We start from the raw sequence: 20,038 nt of genomic DNA on the forward strand, positions 1-20,038 counted from the left end.
AAATGGAGGAGGCGCTAGACAGAGAGTAGCGACACCCATCGGACCGGACCGCCCTCTATGGGAGTATTATAAATATGTATTTTACTTTCTACAGAGCGATCTGGGCTCTTATATACAGTATTCTAGAATACTGTATATAAGGGATCACTGGCGGTGGAAGCAGCTCATAAGGGAAAATACTGGTGATATTTTCCCTTTGAATCGAACATTAATTATAAGTTTCACACGATATGTAATGGGACCAAAGTAGCTTTCCTTCATTCACATGTCTGGGTTCTTTTTTTTTTTTTTCTTTTGCACACAAGGAAAAGCGGACCTTTTATAGTCAGTGTGCTGGCTCCGGTTGTACATTCTCAGCCCGTCTGTCTATTTTTACAATCAGCCTTGCACCTTTTTTTTCATTTTCACAAAAATAATACAAAAAATCAAAGCTTCTGCCCATTAAAGGGAATCTGTCAGTAGGATCAACCCCCTAAGCAATCTATATGAGCAGGCAGGTCATAGAACCTTGAATAAAATGATACATTGATATCTGTGATCTGATGTTTTATTCCAGAGAAATCCACTTTTTTCTCAACATGTAAATGAACTGTTAAGATGTATGAACTGAACATAGATCTTCCTGTGACTCTGCCTTCAGAGCTTATTTAAAATTAAAGGGCAAGTTACCAGTGTGAGACATAGACATGGAATGACTGACAGTCTGCTCTCCTCGTCTCTTACACTAGTAACATCCCCATTCATTTAAAATAAGTAGGTTGATTCTACTGACTGATTCACTTGAAACTATAACAGAAAAAAATAGACTATAGCATTTAGATGGCATCAATGCGCTCTCTATTTTTTCACCTTGATTGAAAAAGACATGTTTGTTCTTTAGCTTGAATCGCAAATGGACATTTATCCTCTTTTTACGGGCACTAGGTGTTAGCAAAAATATGGTTGGAAGGGCTAAAAAACACAGGAAAAAAACGCACCAATAATTTACATGCTGCAGATTTGTTATGCATCCGAAACTGCAAGGAAAAAAGAAGCAACGTGTGCATAGCACTTCAGAATTGGCATTGACATTGCTGGCATAAGAATAGATATGCAGATTTGGGCAACAAACTGCACCAAAAAAACATAAAAAAAAACTGCACAATGTGAACAAGGCCTTAGAGGGTATTTAAACCCTTAGGTTGCGTGCACATGTTGCGTTTTTTGCTGTGTTTTTTCTTGCAGATTCTCACAAATCTACAAGGATATTCTTAGGCCAGCAAAGTCTATCAGAATCCTGAAATGTAGTGCAGGATTTTTTCCTCGCAGAAATAAATCAACACAATGTCAATTCTTCCTGCGTTTTTGGCTGTGTTTTTACCATTGAAAGCAATGAAAAAAAGCATAAAAGATGTGGCAAGTCACAGCTAATCAGCAGTTCTCCCTGCCAGAAGCTGCAGGTTTGGTTATAGAATATCTGCAATCAAGTCTGCATTGTGTGCACATAGCCTTAGAGAATAAGCTGTGGTTTTTTATTGTATCCCAAGAGCCACATTGTTATTATTTTTTATTGATATCTATATATATAATTGCCTTATTCTGTCTGTCTGTCTGTCATGCTCCAAAATTGTGTCACGGTGACATTGTGTCACGGTGACATGTCCTTACGGTGACACAAAGCTGATTGGCCGCTGGGTTCGCCATGGCCCCGCCCCCCCACACGGATTGGCTTCTCGCCCCGGCTCTCTGCAGGCCCCGCCCCCCTCACGCAATGCACACTCGCTCTGGCCCCGCACCCCGCACGCATTCCCCCAACTGACACGGAGCCACAGGTGAGTACACACTCACACACACACATCACACTCACTCATCACACTCACACACTCACACTCACACACTCACACTCACACACTCACACTCACACACTCACAACATCCTGGGATATCGCTTGCTTCTCGGCCGCGATACTGTGCTGTGAGCTTTCAGGACCTGCCGGAGGATCACATGGCCAGAAGCATGTGGTATCTCCGGATGTTGTGAGTATGAGCGCGTATGTGCGATATCATCAGTGTCTGTGTGTGTGAGTGGATGCGATCGGGTGTGTGTGAGTGGATGCGATCGGGTGTGTGTGAGTGGATGCGATCGGGTGTGTGTGAGTGGATGCGATCGGGTGTGTGAGTGTCGGCAGAGGAGCACGGCGTGCTGGAGGAGGCTGGGAGCAGAGAGGCTGATCTTGGGGAAGGCTGGGAGGGGGAGGCTGATGCTGGGGGAGACTGGGAGGGGAAGGCTGATGCTAAAGGAGGCTGGGAGGAAGGAGGCTGGGAGGAGAGAGGCTGATCCTGGGGAAGGCTGGGAAACGGAGGCTGATGCTGAGGGAGGCTGGAAGGAGAGAAGCTGATGCTGGGAGAGGCTGGAAGGAGAGAGGCTGAGGCTGGGAGGAGAGAGGCTGATGCTGGGGAAGGCTGATGCTGAGGGAGGCTGGGAGGGGAAAGCTGATGCTGGGGAAGGCTGGGAGGACGGAGGCTGGGAGGAGAGAGGCTGATCCTGGGGAAGGCTGGGAGAGGGAGGCTGATGCTGGGGGAAGGTTGGAAGGAGAGAGGCGGAGGCTGAGGCTGGGAGGAGAGAGGCTGATCCTGGGGAAGGCTGGGAGAGGGAGCCTGATGCTGGGGGAGGCTGCAAGGAGAGTGGCTGATGCTGGGGGAGGCTGGAAGAAGAGAGGCTGATGCTGGGGGAGGCTGGGAGGACAGAGGCTGATGCTGGGGAAGGCTGGGAGGAGAGAGGCTGATGCTAGGGACAGAGAGGAGAGGCTGATGCTGGGAGGAGAGAGGCTGATGCTGGGATGAGAGAGGCTGATGCTGGGAGGAGAGAGGCTGATGCTGGGGGAGGCTGGGAGGGGGAGGCTGATGCTGGGGGAGGCTGGGACGAGGGAGGCTGATGCTGGTGGAGGCTGATGCTTGGGGAGGCTGATGCTGGGGGAGACTGGGAGGGGAAGGCTGATGCTGAGGGAGGCTGGGAGGGGGAGGCTGGGAAGAAGGAGGCTGGAAGGAGAGAGGCTGATCCTCGGGAAGGCTGGGAAGGGGAGGCTGATGCTGAGGGAGGCTGGAAGGAGAGAGGCTGATGCTGGGGGAGGCTGGAAGGAGAGAGGCTGAGGCTGGGACGAGAGAGGCTGATGCTGGGGAAGGCTGATGCTGAGGGAGGCTGGGAGGGGAAAGCTGATGCTGGGGAAGGCTGGGAGGACGGAGGCTGGGAGGAGAGAGGCTGATCCTGGGGAAGGCTGGGAGAGGGAGGCTGATGCTGGGGGAGGCTGGAAGGAGAGAGGCTGATGCTGGCGGACGCTGATGCTGGGGGAGGCTGGAAGGAGAGAGGCTGATGCTGGTGGAGGGCAATTATATATATAGATTATTCAATCTGCTAACAAACATACACATTCTAGACTACCCGATGCGTTAGAATCGGGCCACCTTCTAGTAACTATATAAGGGCTTGTTTTTTATTGAAAAATGTATTTTTTTAATGGTACCATTTGAAAGATGTTGTACCAATTTTGAAGTTACAGGCCCCGTCACACACACAGATAAATCTTTGGCAGATCTGTGGTTGCAGTGAAATCATGGACATATTGTTGCATTTGTACACAGCCACAAACCTGGCACTGATTGTCCACAATTTCACTGCAACCCCAGATCTGCCGCAGATTTATCTCTGTGTGTGACAGGGCCTTACCCCTTATTCATAGAATAGGGGATAACCTTTCAGTCATTGAGACTATGACCATTTGGACCGCACTGACCCCGAGAACCAGGAATCAGAAAAGCTCCTTGTGAATGGAGCGATGGTTTGTCATACGCATCTCTGCTGCATTCATTCTCGGTGAGAGTGCTGAAGACCAGCTGAACGCTGCAATCACCCATCTCTGGGGTTCCCATTAAGAATAAATGGAACAGAAGTGTACATGATAAAACGCAGCTCCATTCTTATGGGGGCTTCAGAGCCGTGGTTGTCGGGATCGATGAGATCTCAGCGATCAGACTTCCAGTGGTCGAAAAGTTATGTCAAGTATAGAGGATAACTTCCAATTGCTTGATACATTGCACTGCAATACTTTTGTAGTTCTGCTTATTACAATGTAATTATCTGCTGTTGCTCGTTACATAGGAGTATAAACATGGCAGACATACGATCCACCTTTACTATTAAGTACTGTGTGGGCTTGACGAGCAAATTAAACTGCAGTACAAAAATACTAAAAAGTTATAACATTTTCACAAATTTTTAAGTGTTCCCTACTATTATCTTCAAGTGGTGAAGAGAAAAATTATACTCACATGCAATGATTCCAGCAAGACCATCATCATGTACATGAGGAAATACTACAAAACATAATATAATTAGGATTTAGTTTAGTATTCAGTATTTTATATAAACCAATACCATAGTCTGACTCCTTAGAAAGTAAAATTAAAAGAAGAAACTGCAGGAGATGTCATCCTATATTTCTGATATTTTCTCTATCGTTTCATTGGGGGACACAGGACCATGGGTTATGCTGCTGTCACTAGGAGGCTGACACTAAGTAAACATAAAAAAGTTAGCTCCTCCCTAGCAGCATACACCCCGAGCCGGAGGCGGGCTCAGATCAGTTTTTAGCTTAGTGTCGTAGGAGGCTGATGTGGGCCGTCTCGGCCCCCCTCAGCCATGTATTTTTTTGCGCTTTTTTTCTTTTATTTCGGCGCCGCTCATCACTCTCATACCTGTCGTCTTCTTCTCTGCAGGTATTCGCTTCACTCATTCTCCGCAGCCCCGTGGGTACTGCTCCCCAGGGTCGCAGGGGCTTGAGACGTCGGGGCCCTCTCCCCCGCCCGTCCCCGTGGTACCACTCCCGGGGGTGCGCGTGTGGGCAGGTTGTTTTGTGGGCACCCCTGATTCGCCCTGAGGTATCACCCCAAAGGGCGTACAGGGGAGTACAGCAGGGATGGATCCTCCGCAGCGTGTGTGATAGGGGGCTGTCTACCCCCATCATGATGTCCACTACCCTGCCTCAGCACGCTCTCCCCCGGAGCCTTCCTGGACGAGCAGCGCTGTTCACAGGCAGGGCAGGGAGCCCTGCCTGCACCGCATCCATCGCTGAGCCGGCGCCGCCGATTGCAGGTAGGACCGACTTCCCTGCTCTTTCCCCCGGCCCTCTCCATAAATTTAGTCCCCGGTCTCGGCCTAGTCGCTCCTGCGTCATAGCCACGCCCCCCTGCAGCGCTATTGGCCGCCGGTCGTCTCCCTCTGTACCTCCCACTGCTCTGCCTCCTGGCTGATGGTGGGGGCTGTAAATCCTCCTGGCTTTTTCGCGCCGGAATCCTGCTCCTCCCCCAGCCTCCTCCAGCGTCCCCTCTCCATTTTAGCCTGCCTCTGGTCCCCTGAGGCTGCAGCGCGCCGGCGTTCTGAGTTTTCTGGCCAGCTCATTCCTGGACTCCACTTCTGGACTGGGGGGCAGCACGCAGGACCTGGGTAAGCTCTGCTCCTAAGGAGTAGCCCTCACTAGGTAGCATTCTCTGAGTTTAGGGACGAGTTAACCCTCTCCTGTCTCCTTCCTAGCAGCCACCAGGGAGAGTACCTGTTTGCACCATGCCTAAGGCTAAGCCCACCCAATCCAAGCAGGCCCCCTTTGCACTATTTTTTGCATGCTCCTCCTGCAGCTCCAAATTTTCCCAGGGTCAGGACGCCCCACTATGCTCCGTCTGTTCTACAGACGCGCAGCCTCCGCAGAACTCCGCGGCCGACGTTTCTGATACCGCAGACGCCACAGCGCCATATGCTGCAGGGCCCTGCGTCCCGCCCCCCCCGACTGGCTAGCGTCCCTGTCCCAGTCCGTAGATTCCCTCTCTGAGGCTTCTCGGACCATCGCGCAAGCTCTACGCCTGCTGCCGACGCTCGCCCAGATTCCCGCAGACTCGGCGCAATTGCCTCCGGAGCAGGTGAGCCCCGTTGCAGGGTCCTCCTCTGCTGCTCAGAAACGGACCCGCCAGGTCTCGTCCTCAGACTCTTCCCAGGTTTCACCTTCATCCCCAGGTCCAGACCGTCAGTCCTCCAGGGAGGCTTCTGACTGCTCCGAGGATGATTCCGATGCGGTACCCCTGCAGGACTCAGAGCAGGCGGCCGATATCCGGCACATGGTAAATAGCCTGATAGAAGCAGTAAACCAGACCTTGAAGGTACAGGTGGACCCAGTCTCTCCTAGGGGAGCGTCTCTTCGGAGATAGGCTGGACCAGCTGATCTCCGATGCAACGGGAGGAAAGAGTACATCTCTCCCCCAATTGCGTCCCAAGCGCTTCCAGAATCGGCGCTCCACCGCTCGTTTCCGGCCCTTTCGCAGCTTCAGCTCCAATCCCCAGCCGCGGAAAAGCCGCTCTCCTCCGAGAGACAGGAAGACCCCGTCATTCAAGACCAATCCCGCCTGGCGTTCACGCCCCCGCCAGTCCACGAGATCCTCTTCCGGTTACTGCCGTCGTTCATCCAAGTGACTCGCGGTCGGCGCGCAACAGCGCCAGACTTGTGGGAGGGCGTCTGTCTCGTTTTCAGCATGTGTGGATCCCCCTGACCGCCGATGCCTGGGTCAGAGAGATCATCACTTCAGGCTACAAAATAGAATTCGAGGCAAAGCCACCGAGACGTTTTTTCCTATCTCGCCCTCCCGAGTCTACCGCGCGGGCTCGCGTGTTCTTTCACTCCATAGACTCCCTCCTCCGAACCGGAGTCGTGGTACCAGTCCCTCCCGCAGAGCATTTCAAGGGGTTCTATTCCAACCTTTTCGTGGTCCCCAAAAAGGACGGCTCTGTCCGTCCCGTCCTCGACCTAAAGCTTCTGAACAGGTCGGTGAGACCTCGGCCGTTTCGAATGGAGTCACTCCGGTCCGTCATCGCGTCCATGGAGGTAGGCGAATTCCTGGCATCGCTGGATATTCAAGACGCCTATGTTCATGTCCCGATAGCCACCTCTCACCAACAGTTCCTCCGCTTTGCGAAAGCGGAAGATCACTTCCAGTTCACGGCTCTTCCCTTCGGCCTCGCATCCGCACCCAGGGTCTTTACGAAGATCATGGCTGCTGCCATGTCCGTCCTGCATGCCAGGGGTGTCATGGTCATCCCGTACTTGGACGATATGTTGATAAAGGGCTCTTCCTTCGAGGACTGTCGTCTTGGGGTTCAGGTCACGATCGACACCCTTTCACGGTTAGGGTGGCTGATAAATCGGAAGAAGTCCTCTCTGATCCCGGCCCGTCGGATCACCTTTTTAGGCATGGTATTTGATACCATCCAAGGGCGAGTTTTCCTCACACAGGAGAAGATCTCCTCCCTACAACGAGGACTCCGCGCTCTCCGGCGTCAGCGCCAAGTGTCCATCAGGTTCGGCATGCGAGTCCTCGGTCGTATGGTGGCGGCGATGGAAGCGGTACCCTTTGCACAGTTCCATCTCCGACCCCTCCAGTTGGCCTTGCTGAAGAAGTGGGACAGATCTCCCTTTTCTCTGGACCGCAGGTTTCATCTTTCGCCGGAGACCCGCCACTCCCTCCGTTGGTGGCTCAATCAGCGCAACCTCGCATCAGGGAGGTCTTTCCTCCCGCTCCACTGGAAGATAGTGACCACCGACGCCAGTCTCCAGGGCTGGGGAGCAGTGTTTCGACATCACACAGCGCAGGGCCGATGGTCACCGAGAGAGAGTTGCCTCCAGATCAACATTTTGGAGATAAGAGCCATCCGGCTAGCCTTGCAGCAGTTTCGGCACCTCGTACAGGGTTGCCCGGTCAGGATCCAGTCGGACAATGCGACGGCGGTGGCGTACATCAACCACCAAGGCGGCACAAGAAGTGTCGGGGCGATGCGAGAAGTCAAGAAGATCTTGCACTGGGCCGAGTGTCATCACTCCCTGATCTCAGCGGTACACATCCCAGGCGTGGACAATTGGGCGGCGGACTTCCTCAGCAGGGAAGGCCTCGCCTCCGGAGAATGGTCCCTCAACCGGGAAGTCTTCAACCAGATCTGCGACAGATGGGGAGTTCCGGACGTGGACCTAATGGCCTCCCGGTTCAACCGTCAGGTTCCGCACTTTGTAGCACGGTGCCGCGACCGCTTGGCTTTAGGAGTCGACGCCCTCACCCTGTCATGGAGCCAGTTCAGTCTCCCGTACATCTTCCCTCCGCTCCCTCTAATTCCGAGGGTCCTCAAGAAGATCAAGGCGGAAGGGATACCGGTCATCCTAGTGGCTCCGGACTGGCCCAGGCGAGCATGGTTCGCGGAACTAACTCAGCTCCTCGCAGACGCTCCGTGGCGCCTTCCAGACCGTCCAGATCTCCTGCAGCAGGGGCCTCTCTTCCATCAGAACTCACAGGTCCTAAATTTGACGGCCTGGCCATTGAATCCTGGGTTCTAGCTAAGGCTGGTTTTTCCTCAAGAGTGATTCAGACAATGATTAGGGCCAGGAAGCCATCTTCATCAAAGATTTACCACCGCACGTGGAAGGTTTTCTTCAGGTGGTGTGAAGAGCAGAATATTTCTTCTCCTCTCGCCTTCTCCCTTCCTTCCCTATTGGCATTCTTGCAGTCAGGCCTAGATGCGGGTCTCTCGCTCGCAACACTAAAGGGCCAGATATCGGCGTTATCAATCCTGTTTCAGAAGCCACTGGCCGCTCGTTCACAGGTTAAGACCTTCATCCAGGGAGTTGCCCACCTGGCACCGCCGTACCGGCAGCCTCTAGAACCGTGGGACCTTAATCTAGTCCTAGGGTCACTTCAGGGCTCCCCATTCGAGCCCTTGCGAGAATCTTCCCTTTCTCACCTGTCATGGAAGGTGGTGTTTCTTGTTGCCATCACTTCTATTCGCAGGACGTCAGAGCTGGCAGCTCTCTCTTGTCGTTCCCCCTTTTTGATTTTTCACCAGGACAAAGCGGTTCTCCGGCCAGATCCCGCTTTTCTCCCAAAGGTGGTCTCCCCGTTCCATCTTAACGAGGAAATCGTCCTTCCGTCCTTCTGTCCCGGCCCCTCTCACAGCTTGGAGAGGTCCTTGCACACCCTGGACCTAGTGCGTGCACTTAGAATTTATGTCTCCAGAACCGCGCCGTTCCGTAAGTCAGATGGTCTGTTTGTTCTCCCTTCTGGTCCCAAGAAGGGTGAATCGGCATCCAAGGCCACAATTGCCAGATGGATCCGTTCCGCCATATCAGAGGCCTATCGGATTCGGGACAAGTCTCCGCCGCGGGGGGTAAAGGCGCACTCTACCCGCGCAGTGGGAGCCTCTTGGGCGATTAGGCATCAGGCGTCGGCCGACCAGGTCTGCAAGGCCGCCACCTGGTCTAGCCTGCACACCTTTACTAGGTTCTACCAGGTTCACACCCAAGCATCGGCAGATGCTATTTTTGGGAGAAAGGTCTTGCAGGCAGCAGTTGCACACCTGTAATAGGGTGGCAGCATTCAATTATAGTGCAAGCCCGCCGAGGGAGGTTGTTGTTTTTCTTCCTCTGCGGGTTTTTCGGTATTCCCACCCAGGGACTGCTTTTGGACGTCCCATGGTCCTGTGTCCCCCAATGAAACGATAGAGAAAGTAGGATTTTTGTGTACTCACCGTAAAATCTCTTTCTCTGAGTCTTCATTGGGGGACACAGCACCCACCCTGCTTGGTTTTTTGGTTGATTCAATTGCATTTGCCGGCTATTTTTTCAGTGGTCTTATGTTCATAGACCTCTTGTTTGCACGGCTGCATTGTTTTAGTTACAACTTGTGTTTATGTATGGTGATTCTGGTACTCCTCCTACTGCTTGTGCACCAACTGATCTGAGCCCGCCTCCGGCTCGGGGTGTATGCTGCTAGGGAGGAGCTAACTTTTTTATGTTTACTTAGTGTCAGCCTCCTAGTGACAGCAGCATAACCCATGGTCCTGTGTCCCCCAATGAAGACTCAGAGAAAGAGATTTTACGGTGAGTACACAAAAATCCTACTATTCTAATGTTAACTACACGAGTAACCCGGTTTGCGAGTATTTCGCTATATGAGCAAAGCTTGCTGGAAATTTGTAACTCAGTTTACGAGCAAGCTTTGCTGTACGAGCAAATGCTCACCGCACACACTTCTGGTTCCGTACTTACACCGCGCTCTGACTTGCTCTTACAGTCCGCACAAACAAACATGCACACACACATATTATGCTCACCTTACCTTCCGTTCCATCGCCGGCCTCATGGTTCTTCTAGTTCACCAGTACAGGATGTGTATTGGGTAACCATCGCGACGATGGAGGAACTTCCGCTGTCAGCCAATCAGAGGCAAGCGGCTTCTGCCTTTGATGTCAGTGCTCTGGCAGCGGAAGCTCTGGCATCGGTCGCGATGGTTACCAGCTACACATCCTGTATCGGGGAACTACAAGAACCATGAGGCCGGCGATAGAACGGACGGTAAGGTGAGCATAATATGTGTGTTTGTGTGTGTTTGTGCATGTGTGGAATGGTACAATAGGGGACCAGGATGGAACATTGAACAAGTTGTGGAAAGAGTTGTCTGAGCTTGCATTATTTCCTATGGGAAATTTTGCTTTACTAGACGAGCAACTTGGTTTACAAGCACACTCCCAGAACGAATTGTTCTGGTAAGCCAAGGTTCCACTGTATATCATTAATATTTACGCCTATTTCTTAAAGTCAGTAATAATGAATTCTGAGTAATATAGTCCCTTACCTGCGCCCATATACCAGGGGTCTAGTTCGTATGGTATGTGGTACACCTTCAGAGGCATGGCTCCGCAGTTAGATTCCACCAGATTTCCCTTTACTGTGATCATTTCTTTAGCTCTCCGGGATCGGAAGATGTCTCGTATTGGGGTGATGTTGTTGAAGCGGACATCTGCTAGGCATCCTACAAAGCCTGGTGTGTTGAACTTTTGTACATCTGCATCTATTGTTCCAGTCTCTAACAATAGTAATATAATAAATGGCAAGTATTTCAGACAATTGAAATAATTTCTCCACTTTTCATAAGACACTATATTAAAAAAACCTTTTCAATATATATGTTAAATTTAAAGACAACCTGTCAGCATGTTTTTTCAATGGCTGTAATAACACTGTGATACTGATTGATACATTTGGTGAAGAAATCCGCTTTTTTGTTCTTCGTTAATCACCATTTTAAATTTTCTGCTATTTAGATTTTGGTCCACAAGGTCCTGAGTGTACAGTGGGTCTTCTCCCTTTCTATGATTCCCCGAGGTGCACTCCGTACGCATCTACGCCCCCTCCAACCTTCAACTGGCTGTCATTTACCGCCCTCCAGGGCCAGCCACTGCCTTTTTTGATAATTTCACCACTTGGCTACTAGACTTCCTTTCCACCGACACTCCCATCATCATCATGGGTGATTTCAACATCCCCATTGACACTTCCCACTCATCTGTCTCCAAACTTCTAACACTCACTTCCTCCTTCGTCCTCACCCAATGAGCTTCTGAGGCTACTCACAAAGATGGCCACACGCTGGACCTCATCTTCACTCGCCTCTGTTCCCTATCTAACCTCTCTAACTCACCTCTCCCCCTGTCTGACTACAACCTACTCACATTCTCTTCCCTCTCTTCTCCAAGTATGCAACCCCCCCTCCACAAACTTTCACACCCTCGCAGATATATCAAACACCTTGATTTACACGCACTTTCTCAGTCCCTTCTCCCTCTCACAGACATTGCATTTTTACATGATGCAGATGCTGCTGCAACTTTATACAACACTACAATCTCTGCAGCTCTCGAATCAGCTGCCCCCCTCACACACACCAAAACCCACAAAATCAACAGGCAACCCTGGCACACGAGTCAGACTAAAGAACTGAGACATGCTTCCAGAATTGCTGAGCGCAGATGGAAAAAGTCTCATTCCACTGAGCACTTCATTGCATATAAAGAGTCCCTCACCACCTTCAAGTCCACACTCACTGCTGCAAAACAAACCAACTTCTCATCCCTCATATCCTCTCTCTCTATCACAACCCTAAACAGCTATTCAACACTTTCAATTCTCTTCTCCATCCTCCAGCACCACCTCCCTCTCCTCTCATCTCAGCTGAAGACTTTGCCTCTTTCTTCAAGCAGAAGATTGACAATATCAGACCAAGCTTTGGCCCACAATCACCATGGCCCCTCATCATAGCTACTCAGCCCTCTTCCTCCAAATCCAGCTTTTCCACCATGACAGAAAACAATCTTTTCACTCTACTCTCAAGATCACATCTAACCACCTGTGCACTTGACCCGCTCCCATCGCACCTCATCCCCAACATCACCGCAGTCCTCATCCCAGCCCTAACCTATCTCTTCAACCTATCACTAACAAGTGGTGTATTCCCCTCATGCTTTAAACATGCCTTCATTACACCCATCCTCAAAAAGCCCTCCCTTGACCCATCCTCTATGTCAAACTATCGCCCCATATCCCTTCTCCCCTATGCCTCAAAACTACTGGAACAGCATGTCCATTTTGAATTGTCCTCATACCTCTCCTCTTGCTCCCTCTTTGACCAGCTACAATCTGGCTTCCGACCACATCACTCTACTGAAACTGCCCTAACCAAAGTCACCAATGATCTACTAACCGCCAAAGCCAAGCGACACTACTCTATCTTCCTCCTCCTGGACCTGTCCTCTGCCTTCGACACAGTAGACCATTCCCTCCTACTACAGATTCTCTCATCTCTGGGCATCACAGACGTGGCCCTATTTTGGATTTCCTCATACCTAACCGACCAAACTTCCAGCGTCTCCCATTCTCACACCACTTCCTCATCTCACCCCCTATCTGTCGGTGTCCCCCAAGGCTCAGTTCTTGTACCCCTGCTGTTCTCCAGCTACACCTTCGGCCTGGGACAGCTCATGGAGTCCCACGGCTTTCAGTATCATCTCTATGCCGATGACACACAGATCTACCTCTCTGGACCTCTCTACTAACCAAAATTCCACAATGTCTGTCTGCAATTTCATCCTTCTGTGCGTGATTCCTAAAGCTTAACATGGACAAAACAGAGTTCATTGTCTTTCCTCCTCCTCACTCATCTCCTCAAACAAGCCTTTCCATCAAACTTGATGGTTGCTTACTCTACCCAGTCTCACAAGCTCGTTGCCTTGGAGTAACCCTCGACTCTGCTGTAGCCTTCAAGCCACACATCCAAGCCCTCTTCACCTCATGCAGACTACAACTCAAAAATATCTCCCGGATCCGTGCTTTCCTTAACCAAGAATCAGCAAAAACATTAGTGCATGACCTCATCATCTCCCGCCTACTGCAACCTCCTGCTCTCTGGCCTCCCTTCCAATACTCTTGCACCCCTCCAAGCTATCCTAAACTCTGCGGCCCGCTTAATCCACCTCTCCCCTCGCTATTCCCCAGTCTCGCCACTCTGCCAATCCCTTCACTGGCTTCCCATCGCCCAACGACTCCAGTTCAAAACATTAACCATGACATACAAAGCCATCTACAACCTTCCTCTTCCTTACATCTGTGACCTAGTCTCCCAGTACCTACCTGCACGCAACCTCAGATCCTCACAAGATCTCCTTCTCTACTCCTATCTTATCTCCTCTTCCCACAATCGCGTACAAGATTTCTCCCGTGCCTCCCACATACTCTGGAACGCTCTACCTCAGCATATCAGACTTTCCCCTACCATGGGAAGCTTCAAGAGGAACCTCAAGACCCATCTCTTCCAACAAGCCTACAACCTACAATAACCCTCAGTCCAGTACACAACTGCGCAACCAGCTCTGTCCTCATCTATTGTACCATTACCCATTCCCTGTAGACTGTGAGCCCTCACGGGCAGGGTCCTCTCTCCTCCTATACCAGTCTGTTTTGTACTGTTAATGATTGTTGTACGTATACCCTCTTTCACTTGTAAAGCGCCATGGAATAAATGGCACTTAAATAATAATAATAATAATAATTCCCAGGATCCTGAGACTCACTGAGGTTCCTGAGAAATTTTTTCTTATTTTGAGGGTATCATGAGTGATATGCCGTACCTTGAAGGCGGTCTATACAGTAATATGGCCCCACTGCCTGCCTCCGATATTTGAAATCTCAGCAGTGACTTGTCATTCATAGACCGTAGATGGGCGGAGGGGCCAGGGAAATCACTGACAGGGAGGAGAAGATATTTAATTATAATGTAATAATATTTAATTATTATGGGGGGGGCGTGGCCAGCAGGCAGCATGAGCGGTCGCATTTGAGAGCAGCTCCGCAGTCCAACGCTGATATATCCTATTAATCCTGCCGAAATTGGTGCCTAAATACACCTCCGGATTACCTGTGGTGCGGTGATCATTCTGACCAGTAATATGAGTAGAGGTCGCAGTGCTGCGGCGGGTGAGAAGTTGAAGAAATTTGCCCGAGACTCCCAGCAAGATGTCGCCGGTAAACAGGCAGAGCGGGAAGCCAGTGAGGCGGAGGAGGAGGAGGACATGGATGCCGGATCAAAGGGATCGCAGGAGCTGACCTTGCAGCAAGTCACTACGCAATTACTTGCAGCGATCCAGGATTCAAAAGTGTCACTGACGGGTAAAATTGAGGAGGTTAAGATCGATGTGGGTCTCCTCAGGCTGTATTTGCAAAATCTAAGAGAGCGGGTAAAGGAGACGGAGCAGCTGATCTCCACGCTGGAGGACGACGCAAGAGCGACGCCAGGCAGACTATCCTCTTTGGAAAGCGCGGCAAACAACTGGGCACAGAGGGCTGATGATCTGGAAAATCGACTGCGTCGCAACAATTTAAGAATCCTAGGGATGCAGGAGAGAATAGAAGGGAGCGACCCATGTAAGTTCATGGAAACATGGCTCTCCGAAACTTTCCCTGATGCGACGTTGTCAGCGGCCTTCGCCATAGAAAGAGCCCACTGGGTGCCGGCCAGACCTCCTCCTCCAGGAGCGCAGCCCAGACCCCTCCTGGCCCGACTGTTGAGCAGCAGGGATAGAGACGCGATCCTTGGTGCGGCGAGACGCAAGGGCCCAATCTCACATAACAACGCTTCCATATTGATCTTCCCTGACTTCTCTGCGTCTCTCCAGAAAACAAGGGCATCCTTCATCCAAGTGAAAAAACGCCTTAGAGAACACCAAATTGCCTACTCCATGATCTTCCCAGCTCGTCTCAGAGTGGTTCATCAAGTGCGCTCCCTGTTCTTCACCTCTCCTGCGGAAGCGGATGACTGGATCAACTCACTGAAAAGGAAACGCTGATGCGCTGCAGTTACGGGCGATGTCCGGAAGGTCGTTGTTGTGCTGGCGTTACGGTTTCGACCCACTTATTTCTTCTTCTCCGGAGTGAGGTCGGTAATGCGATTCTAATTCCTGGGACGTCGTGTCTGAAATCGCTGTTGTGATCGCTTTATGATCCTCCACTGCTGGTATTCGGCGTCCCTTGTTACTGAAGGCGCAAAATATTTTTGTTTTCTCCTCCTCTTCTGTCATGTGAGTGGAGCAGGGCTCGAGATTGCTGTTGCGCCCGTTCCCTGATCTCCTGGTTCCAGATCGCTGAGAAGCTGATGATCTTATCAGGATGCGCTGGTGCACTTGTAGCCCTCCGGAAGCATGTGAGCTACTGGGTGCGATCATTATTGGCCTTCCATTGAGCCGGTTTCCTGGTCGGCCCCCTCGCGTCTGGTTAGCTGGAGGTCGCGTCTTTGGATGTGACGTGGCCTGCGATCACTGCTAAGTTCAGCTTGAGCTCCAGATTACTCGGTCGCAGGTGCGTCGCTTATGGGACCGGACCGAGGCGAAGTCAGGCGGGACTTGGACCAGACCGCTGTTGCGGCACCAAGAACACTTTCAAGCAAACTCATGCCATCCTGTATCTCTCGATCCAATACGGGACTCTATTTTGGGTTCGCAACATTTGGCAACGCACTTAAGTTCATAATGTTGATTTCTATTTTAGAGCTGTATTAAGTCTCTTAGGTTACCATGTATCATAGTATCTTATAACCTAAGGCTACTTGCAAATATTCCTCTCATTTCCTTCACACTTCCATCCCTTCTCTCCCCCTCCCCCCTTTTGCTTAACCCCTCATCCCCCCTCTCCCCCCCCCCCTTACCCCCCTTGTCCCCTCATCCCCCCTCCCCTCTTCAGGTCTCCCCCTTGCTCTTCTCTCCAGCTTCTCCCTCCCTCCCCCTCTCGCCCCCCCCAGTTTCCCCCCATGTTCTCCCTCCGCTACCTCTTTTCCTTCCTCACATTTCTATATTCTCCCTTCCCCCTCCTCCCCCCCCCTTTTTTTTTTTTTTTTTTCTTTTTCTTTCTCTCTCTCTCTCTCTCTTCCTCTCTCTCATCTCTTTTCTCCTCTCTCTCTTTCTCTCCTTCCCCTGCCCTCTTTCTTCTTTACTTCTTTCCTTCTCCCCCCTTCTTTTCTCCCTTATTTCTATACCCCTCTATTCTTGGTCCTTTTATTTATGCATGTTAAAGGCTATGTAGCAGGGTAATTAACAAAAGTCAAGTTATTGGACTGCAGGAGACGCTTAAGTCCTTGTTTGAAGACACCCCCGTACCAAGTAAACCATCTAGCCACGTTGGTTCACCCTAGTCGTTGCTAGGGAAAATCTTTCCTGGTCACACTACTGGACCAGTTCTTGTCGGCTGCGTGAGTGCAGCCGATTGTTTGTATTTAAGGGTACGTTTACCCAAGTTCTACTGTAGGTTAAGTTTTTGACATTCTCCATTCAATCTAGCAAGTGGTATCTTTCAATGGCTTTAAGCTTGATGACATGGAATGTTCGGGGACTGGGCACATCCAGGAAAAGGGCGGCAGTATTCGCACATATCAAAAGATCCAAAGCTCAGATTGTATGTTTACAAGAGACCCATTTATTGTTGGAAACCACTAGAGTGCTTCAGAAGCCTTGGGTTCAATGGTCAGCTCATTCTGTTCATGCCTCATATTCTAGGGGAGTATCAGTGCTAATCCACAAAACACTGCGTTGGGACCCGGGTAAGATTATAAAGGATAATGATGGGAGGTATGTGTTTATCCAGGCTCATATCGATGGGGTAATTATAGTGATCCTAGCCATATACATCCCCCCTGCGACGGGAATCTCGATACTGTATGAGGCGGCTAAGTTTGCCTCACAATTCCCACAAGCTTTGGTGCTCTGCATGGGGGACTTTAATTTGATTAATAACCCAGGACTGGATAGATTCAGCACCCGACAGGCCCCGATCTCCCCTACGATACAAACTAGACTGAGTGCATTCCTACAGGAGGTGGGATGGTGCGACATGTGGCGGTTTTATAACCCAGTACTGAGAGAATACACATGTTATACTCCCGGGAAAAATTCTCTATCTCGAATTGACTACATCTGCGGAAACGAAAGAGTCTGTGCCCATATACAATCGGTATGTCACTTGCCAGATCAGTATCAGATCACTCCCCGGTATTTGTAGGCATTAAATGGGAGGGATGTAAATCACGTAAACTATCACGGAAGATTAACCCTTGGTGGCTTTCACTCTTTGGAACCAACGATAGGATTCCTGATCAAATCAGGGCATATACTGAGATGAACTCCGTGGAAGAGAATCACTCGGCCTATTGGGATGCACTTAAGGCGTATTTGAGGGGATGTTGTCACTCCTCTATCTCCTATCTCAAGAAACAGGCGGCCAGAGAGGAGGAGGAATTGGCCACTCAAAATAGAGCGCTAGAACATAGATTTACCTCGGACCCTTCTGAGGAAAACAGATCTCAATGGCTACAGGCTGGGAGGAAATATCTTTTGTACTTGCAAGATAAGGCTAAGAGACATATCTTCTTCACGAACCAGAGGTATTTTGAGCAAGGGAACCAATCTAGTAGTTTACTAGCGTTCTTGGTGCACCAATCCAATAGTTCACCTGCGGTCCTTAAGATTAGAGACCCTAGCGGCGAACCAGTCACTTCCGTCAATGGCATTCTGGAGGTGTTCTTGGACTTCTATAGGAACCTATATGAATCCAGACTGACAGTGTCAAGGGAGGAGATCGCTGATTATTTACGAGATCTGGAGTTTCCCAGATTGACTTCGGCCCAGAGATCGGCCTTGGATGAGCCCATTAGTATGGAGGAGATGGTAGACGCGATGGGGGCCCTTAATAGGGGTAGGGTGTCCGGCCCAGACGGACTCCCGATTGAAATATTTGACAAATATCAGGGGGGGCTGGCTCCAGCCCTCCTGGAAACGGTCGAGGCTTCGTTCCGCAGGGGACGGTTGCCTGACTCTTTCTATGAGGCAACCATCGTTCTGCTGTTGAAACCAGATAAGGACCCATTGGATTGTGGCTCATACAGACCGATCTCTTTGTTGAACTCTGACTATAAAATTGTTACCAAAATACTAGCAACTAGACTCAACAAAGTAATCTCCTCCATAATACATTAAGACCAGTCTGGATTCATTCCGGGTAGGAGTACCTCGGATAACCTGAGGAGGGCGCAGGTGGTCTTACAGATGGGCACCAAGTTAGAGGAGGATTGGACTCTGGTCTCACTGGATGCGGCCAAGGCCTTTGACTCTATAGAGTGGCCATACCTGCTGGAGGTACCGCGGGCATTTGGTTTCGGCAACGAATTCATTAGATGGATTGAGATTATATATAAAGCACCATCTGCTAATATTCAGGTGGGTGGCGGGGTGTCGGAAACTTTTCCTTTGGGGAGGGGAACCAGACAGGGATGTCCCCTATCCCCTCTCCTGTTCGCCCTGGCCATGGAACCGTTGGCGGTGCGCATTCGGGCGGACCCAATTTACCGAGGAGTGAGGCACCGTAAGGGAGATGAACGCTTGTCTCTGTATGCAGACGACTTGTTATTGTTTGCATCTGATCCGGATTCCTCCATTCCTAGAGCTGTGGAACTAATTGACCGATTCGGGGAGTTCTCGGGTCTGTCAATAAGCTGGTCAAAGTCGTACCTCCTCTTTCTGTCTCGGGACGGAGAGGAAATGGCGAACACCCACATATATAGGGTTCCAGTAGTGGATCACTTTAAATACCTTGGGATTATACTGGCAAGAAGCCCTTCGAAGATGATAGCAAGAAATATTGCCCCCCTGTTATCACACCTCGGGGAGAAATTTAATAGATGGAGCCAGCTCCCGCTCTCAGTGGCGGGAAGGATTAACCTCCTTAAAATGATAGTGCAACCAAAGTGTCTTTATATTACCCAGCATGTATTTGTGCAGATCCCCCGCTCCTTCTTTCGGACCCTAGAATCCTTAATGATCACCTTTGTCTGGGGTGCCTCCAGATCGAAAGTCCAATTGGCCAAATTACAGAGACCCAAAGACCTGGGGGGTATGGCCCTTCCTGATCTTTATATATATTACCTGGCCGGACAATTGAAATATCTGGGTCAATGGACACTTCCTGGGGTGAGGGGTTCTCCGGAGGGACTCTTGGCAAAGTTCACAGGTGTGGATCTCCTATGGCCACTGTTGACAGATTACAAGAGAGCCCCTGAGGGCCGTGTCCTCCCGATACACAAACTAGGGGCCAGGATCTGGAAAGAGGCTAAAGCCATATTCGGATTTCATAACATACCAATTGAGACCCCCTTATAGGATAACCTGGACCTTCCACACTTTTGTGGGTTGCCGGGGTTTGGTGAATGGAGGAATCGCGGAATAGTCTCCCTGGGTTCAATTGTCAGTGATGGTGAACTCCGCCCTTTCGCGCAACTGCGTGCGGAATTCGATCTGCCGGAATCTCATGGGTTTCAGTATCTCCAGATCAGGCACGCCTTTCAGACTCAGTTCTTTGGTCATGGGGCTAGATTTTCTTCCTTCCCAGTCATTGGAATTATCAGATCACAGGGCCCTGGCGGTCTTATTTCCAAACTATACTCCTCCCTCATTCAGGCCAAAGCCATGAACAGTCCTCTTTCTGTCCGGGAGAAGTGGAGTGCCAGGATCTCTGAAATTGATGATATAGTGTGGGATGACATTGTCGAATCCCACACTTTGGTCTCTCCCGCAATTAATAATAGACTGATCCAATTATATATAATACACC

The 20,038-nt window shown here is 50.4% G+C and overlaps 1 protein-coding gene across 1 annotated transcript in view; it reads right to left on the reverse strand.

The window, feature by feature from the left end:
• Positions 1-20,038, reverse strand: part of CNTNAP1 (contactin associated protein 1) — a 157,891-nt gene that overhangs the window by 4,896 nt on the left and 132,957 nt on the right. Inside the window, exons 22-23 of the mRNA XM_075349990.1 lie at positions 10,692-10,922; positions 4,305-4,349 (exon numbers count right to left, since the gene is read on the reverse strand). Coding sequence (XP_075206105.1) covers positions 4,305-4,349; positions 10,692-10,922 — 276 coding nt within the window. The remainder of the gene's footprint in view (positions 1-4,304; positions 4,350-10,691; positions 10,923-20,038) is intronic.

Source organism: Anomaloglossus baeobatrachus, chromosome 5 (genome assembly GCF_048569485.1).
Source record: "Anomaloglossus baeobatrachus isolate aAnoBae1 chromosome 5, aAnoBae1.hap1, whole genome shotgun sequence".
In the NCBI taxonomy this organism is placed as follows: Eukaryota; Metazoa; Chordata; class Amphibia; order Anura; family Aromobatidae; genus Anomaloglossus; species Anomaloglossus baeobatrachus.